The sequence below is a fragment of the Sceloporus undulatus genome, chromosome 7, assembly GCF_019175285.1.
Source record: "Sceloporus undulatus isolate JIND9_A2432 ecotype Alabama chromosome 7, SceUnd_v1.1, whole genome shotgun sequence".
NCBI classification, from domain to species: Eukaryota; Metazoa; Chordata; class Lepidosauria; order Squamata; family Phrynosomatidae; genus Sceloporus; species Sceloporus undulatus.
Window position 1 is genome coordinate 15,637,706 of NC_056528.1, and position 6,086 is coordinate 15,643,791.

A 6,086-nucleotide genomic window follows, 5' to 3' on the forward strand; every position below is an offset into this window, starting at 1 on the left:
AACCATTTATTTGGCCTCCACTTGAACATCATATCATTCCATGACATCAGTGGAGTGGCGCGTTCCTGGTTTTGGCTAGCTTTAAGTGAGCTCTCCAAGGTGCTGAACCTGATTCAGGACTAGGGTTCAGCACCTTGGAGAGCTCATGTAAAGCCTGGCTTAAAACCTGGGATGGACTCCCTGCCCCACTGTCATTTCAAATGGATGTGAGAGTATACAAAAGCAACACATATTAGTCTTCTACCCACCCTGCCCTGCTAAAGACAAGCATGGACAAAAGGCAGAGCACAGGCCTTGATCCTTTCTGAAATGAATTATGTCTCAGTACCTTCACCCCTTCAGGACCATCCAACCCTGGAAGTCCACGGAGTCCCATTTCACCCTGTAATACCAAAACAAACAAACAAACAAAAACATTGCATGAGTCTCTCAAGACTTCTCTGTATAGCTTCCTGCTATTTGATATTATTCTTGCTCATTTTTCTCTCTTCCATCCCTCCTTCAGTTTGTTTCTTTACCTGTGACCCTCTGGTTCCATCAGGTCCTGTCATCCCAATCATGCCCATTTGGCCCTTTATGGAAAAAATGGAGGAAGAAAAAATGGAGGGCATTATTAATATACTCCCTCGGATTAGACCTTTGAAGACAGAAACAATTAGTCCAAGAGGAGACAGTTCTGCAAGTTGCTTATTGTTATTTATTTCCAAGGTATTGCTTGTGACCAGAGGCCATTGCAAAGCATACATTGTCATCATCCTCAAACATGAAAAGATATAATTATACATATGTATACATACACACGTGTGCATATATATGAACCACTATGCCACACTGGATCTGCCATAAATATTGACAAATGTTGGCATTCACAGCCCTAAAAGCATCAGCCATCCAGGGGACTTTGAAACACTCTCTTCCAATTGTATTTATTTTCATTTTTACTTATTTAGATCATTACAACAAAATAAAATATATGCCGTCTGACTGATGGGTTTTCACGAAGCAAGAAATCCCATATTATATAAAGGTCATACCCTGCAGTGATGGCGCCACCTTGTGGCAAGAAAATCCACTCAGGCATTTTTGTTTGTTGTGCACCTTCCAATCGTCTTTGAAGTATGGTAGTCTTAAGACAAACTTATCCTTGGGTTTCCTTGGCAAGATATATTAAGAGGAGATTCGCCATTATTTTCTTCTCAGTCTCAGGGAGTGCGACTTGTCCAAAGTCACCCATGACTGAGCAGGGATTCAAACCCTGGTCTCCTGGAATCCTAGCGTAATGCTTAAACCACTACACCACACTGCCTCCCACTGCAAACTAAAATTACAAGGGCCCATGTTGTATGATGAAGTATAGGGCAAAAATATCGTATTTCAATAATATGCACTCTTTTCCTATTGCTTCCCAAACTGTTTGCCTGCATTATCCTGGGGTTCTTGCACCATGGTGCAGTGTATCATCATAGTAGGTGCGTAATCAGTCTCAGGTCAGCCAGTGAAGTATGTAGTTGTGGGGATTGGAAACTGGGTGTCTATAAAGATCTTGGCTTTCCCTGGCTCAACATCTGATCTTGCAGCAGATTCTGTACTGCAATGGCTCACCATGCTTGCTTTATATTTTCAATCCTATAGGTTCAGGACTAGTTATGGCAAAATTCAAGGCACCATAGAAGAGGAAAAGCCACTTGCCAAGAAACCTTCTTGCCCCTTTTCGCCTTTGTGACCCTTTGCGCCAACTTTGCCCATGGCTCCAGATGGCCCAGGTAGCCCAATGGGTCCTCTGGCACCAACTCTGCCCTGCTCCAGGAAGGAAAAGAGAGAAAGGAGATGGGAAGGGAAGGAGAAGGATTAATTCCAAAAGCTGGGGAGCAAAACAAATAGATTCCAAAAGTATTGATTATACAGGCAACTTTGACCTACTCAGTTGTCTTGTAAACCAGTTAAGTATCATTAGCCAGGTTTGCTGGTTGTGTCTGAAAGATCTGGAGTTCATATCAGGATTTATGTTCCCCTGCCATACTGCACCCCATTCCACTCAAACTGGCATAGTCTCTGTGACCAGAATGGATAGCGACCAATTCCTAAGCCATTCAAACACTGGAAGCCAAATCAGGATTGTATTTTTTCACCTTTTCTCCTTTTGGTCCCATCTCACCAGGATGTCCAGGGTCTCCATCATCGCCCTGTTGAGGAGAAGCATGCTTTAAGAAAGGAACATTTGCATGCAAAATATTGTTTAATAATTACTCAGAAAACCTTCACATGAATTGGACATTTCAATCGCCTACCAAAGCCAGACTGAGGTATTTCAATGCCTGAAGCTATGGACAAGATGGTACCCTCTCTTCTTCGATGAGCAGAATATTACTGGACAGCAAAATGACTCTATAGTTGACACTGGCAATAGCCCAGTGTCCTCCAGCATATCCAAATTTAACAGAATAACTTATGTGACACAGAACAGGTCAAACACTGAGGATTGCTTTCTCATCCTATTTGCTTTTCAGTATCAGACACTTGGGGGGTTTCCATGTTTCCCTGATGAAACCTAAGGAAAATGACCCACTCCACCGAATGGCTGACCCATCTTTGTCTCTAATGGATGCATCCAAAGGTTCTCAGTTTCTTCTCTCATTGCTAAGTGGCTTGAGAAACCCAATCCCAATAATTCTGTACCTCTTTCCCCGGCTCTCCATATCTCCCAAGCCGTCCTTTGGGGCCCATCTCTCCAATCTCTCCATGGCTTCCTTGGACACCTGGACCCCCTGCAGCTCCTTTGTCACCCTAGAAATGGAGAACTAATCATCATCATCATCATCACCATCATCATCATCATCATCATAATCTTCATCATCATCTTTGTCATTATGACACCCACATTCAGTTTTGGGTTTGCAAATTCATCTGTGCAAGAGAAGGCCTGCTAGTGCTTGCAACCCTAAAAGGCACACTTGACCTGGATCACCAAAGTGCCTTTAAAATACTGACCTGCTCCCCTTTTGACCCAGGTTGGCCTTCCCTTCCAGGTAGCCCTGGGGCACCCTAGAGGAGGAAAAAACATGAATAATTCAAGACTTATATATATACATACATACATACATACATGCTTCCTTTGAAAGACAAATGTCAGTGCGAAGGTGGACAAAAGTGGGTCTGAGGACAAATTTTCTCCCCTGGATCCCACTGGGAGGTCCAAAGTCTGCTCAGAATGACCCCAAATGAGTGAGTGAAAGTGACTAGAAGTCTACTTCTATATCTGAAAAATGGATAGAATGTTTTACTATAGCCACTTTCTACACCACTTTTCAAGCAAAAGTAACCAAGTTCTGGAGAGAACACTTTCCATTATCTATCTGTACCTGCTCTCCATCCAGGCCGCTGATGCCAACTCCACCAATATCTCCAGCTTCGCCCTAAAGAGACAAAATCACTCAAAGTATTTGGCTCCACAAATGTGTACTATTAAATCTTAGGTTTTGTGTTGTTTATAGTCACAAATTTCAAGATCTCAAGGGAATAAAATGCAACAAAGCCAACACAGGAAAACATGTAACAGAGCAACCATAAAGTCTGAAGGCATCTAACATGAAGATGAAGAAGGAGCTCTCTTCCATGTTTGGAAAATATAATTGACAACAGGTGAGTCTCTGAAAAATATCTTTCTCTCTACACAATTATAGTGCTTCGACACTACTTTAGCTGTCATGGCTCCATCCTACAAATCCTATGGTGTGTAGTTTGTAGTTTGGTGAGATACCAGATTTCCCTAGCAAAGAATTCAAAATGCTTCACAAACCTAACAGTCCAATAATTCTTGATATTCCTGTGCAACCCTTAGGATTTTTCTATTAGTGGTGCCTCATCTCTTCATTGGTTACATCTTTCCAGTTGCCCCAAAGAGGTCAATGGTCAAAGCACTCCATGGCATGAAAAACCCAGATTGAGTAATTTTATCTTATTACTTTACAGTAGTTGCAGTACATGCTTAACCTCCAAATTTGAACTGAATTGCAAAGCTGGACAGAGAGACATTTAATCCTTTCTGGTCTCAAAGGAGTGGGTTGTGAGATGTTTTCTTTTCATCCTTACCTTCTCTCCTTTCTCCCCAATGTGTCCTTCAAAACCAGCTAGACCTTCTCTTCCCTGTGAAGATATGAGACAGAAATCAAGAGACATAGCCATGTTAGTCTGGGATATCTGTATGCAACGGGACCAGCTAGCACCATTGAGACTAACTGTGTGAAAGAAGTTGTCGCATAAGCTTTTGTAGACTTGATCTACTTCTTCAGATGCCCAGGAAGGACCCTTATAATCAAGACTGTATGAAGTAATATTTTGTCATTGATGGGTGTCATTTCTTGGGGTTTTCTTGGCAAGATTTGTTCCGAGGAGGTTTGCCATTGCTTTCCCCTGAGGCTGAGAGTATGTGACATGCCCAAGGTCACCCAATGGGTTTCATGGCTGAGTGGGGAATTGAACCCTGGTCTCCAGAGTCATAGTCCAACACTCAAATTACTGATTCCAAAATAATATTACTTCAAGACAATATTACCCAAGAATAGCTATGTGCATGACCTTACCGAATATCCAGCTGGACCAGCAAGTCCCATTGGACCAACAGGTCCTGTGTCTCCGGTTGGTCCCGATTTGCCCGGGATTCCATTTTGCCCATGTATACCAGGAGGTCCCTTTGGAAACAAAATGTATCTAGACACACTCCAAGCAGACCAAGAGGATGAGAGAACCATTTTTAAAAGTGAGAATAAGAGGTATAGCTTTAAAGACAGGGATAAAAAGTGGGAATGGACCTCTCTGTTTGCCCAGTGCTGCCACCAAAGGGCCTTCCGCATTGTATGGAAGACTCTTGCCCAAATTCAGGGCTATCCTTAGATAACTACATGCTTACCATGGCTCCAGGGAATCCTCTGGGACCTTTATCGCCCATTCTGCCCTGGAAAGAAGAAAGAGCTCAGTTTCAGTTAGTCTCAAAGGTGCTACAAGATCTCTCTACATATTGATTCTACAGACTAACATGGCTGTATCTTTGAATACTACAAAACTCAAGCATGCCTAAATCCATTAAAGAAGCAAGAAACATCAGAAGAAAAGTCAAGCAAGGACATTGAGAGGAAGAAGTTTCAAAAAGCACAGAAAAAGGTTTTATGAAAGGTAAGTCGCACCTGTGGACCAGAGAGGCCTTTGGGACCAGGTAGTCCAGGTGGACCCTATGGAGAGAAAAGGTACATCAGAAAATGGAATCACTTTTGATCCTGAAGATTCATCACCTTCCCAACTCAGGTTGGGAATCCTGGATTGTGATCTAGTGAAGCCAAAGAATCAATGCACTGGGGATGGGCAGAGACCACAACATCTGAGTGAACATGAACAGGAGTTAAGTATGCAAAGCAAAGAAAATCACTCACTTTGGAACCAGATTTTCCTGGGAATCCAGTAAGTCCTCTGATTCCAGGCTCTCCCTGAAAAAACAGCAAAGGTCTAAAGTATCATAATCTCCAACTGTTTAATCCTCTGTCTTCCCACTTCCTCAGCTGCTTTTGAAAGGGCCCAGTTTTTCTTGCCTTCTCCCACTTTCTATTTCTGTCTTCAGCTTGCTGCAAATGGAGTGTAAAGTGCAATACCAGTTTGATGGAAAGAGTATTCCCTGCACATAATTTTTTCTATGCAAATCAACTGTGTGAGAATTTTGTGCTAATTTATTTATTTATAAATTATAACATTTTTTTTTCTGTGTGTGAAATAATATGCTCTTTTCTTCACACAAAAGGTGGTTTGCTGTGCAGAAATGCACAGAATGCATCTCAAACTGCAAGGAATTTTTGTCAGTCCAGGAATCTTCTCATCAGGATTCTCTACACTCAAAAATCTTGATGAAGATTTTAAAGTATTCTCTTTATCCTTGCTCAGGACTTGTAACCAGACTCTTTTTTCTGCTGTACTTAAGAGCAACGGGTTAGAACAGGCACACTTTTCCTTCCAAGTTTTGTACCAACAACGCCTTACCTTTTTGCCCATGGGACCTGGTTCCCCTCGGTCACCAATGGATCCTGGATAGCCCTGGAATGGAG

General features: G+C 42.3%; 1 protein-coding gene across 1 annotated transcript in view; it reads right to left on the minus strand.

The window, feature by feature from the left end:
- LOC121936452 (collagen alpha-1(I) chain-like) overlaps positions 1-6,074 on the minus strand; it is a 10,705-nt gene extending 4,631 nt beyond the window's left edge. The window contains exons 1-13 of the mRNA XM_042478711.1: positions 6,022-6,074; positions 5,424-5,477; positions 5,181-5,225; positions 4,907-4,951; positions 4,581-4,688; positions 4,090-4,143; positions 3,360-3,413; positions 2,989-3,042; positions 2,677-2,784; positions 2,130-2,183; positions 1,690-1,797; positions 519-572; positions 329-382 (exon numbers count right to left, since the gene is read on the minus strand). Coding sequence (XP_042334645.1) covers positions 329-382; positions 519-572; positions 1,690-1,797; positions 2,130-2,183; positions 2,677-2,784; positions 2,989-3,042; positions 3,360-3,413; positions 4,090-4,143; positions 4,581-4,688; positions 4,907-4,951; positions 5,181-5,225; positions 5,424-5,477; positions 6,022-6,033 — 804 coding nt within the window. The 5' untranslated portion in view covers positions 6,034-6,074. The remainder of the gene's footprint in view (positions 1-328; positions 383-518; positions 573-1,689; positions 1,798-2,129; positions 2,184-2,676; positions 2,785-2,988; positions 3,043-3,359; positions 3,414-4,089; positions 4,144-4,580; positions 4,689-4,906; positions 4,952-5,180; positions 5,226-5,423; positions 5,478-6,021) is intronic.
- Between the last annotated feature and the right edge of the window lie 12 nt (positions 6,075-6,086).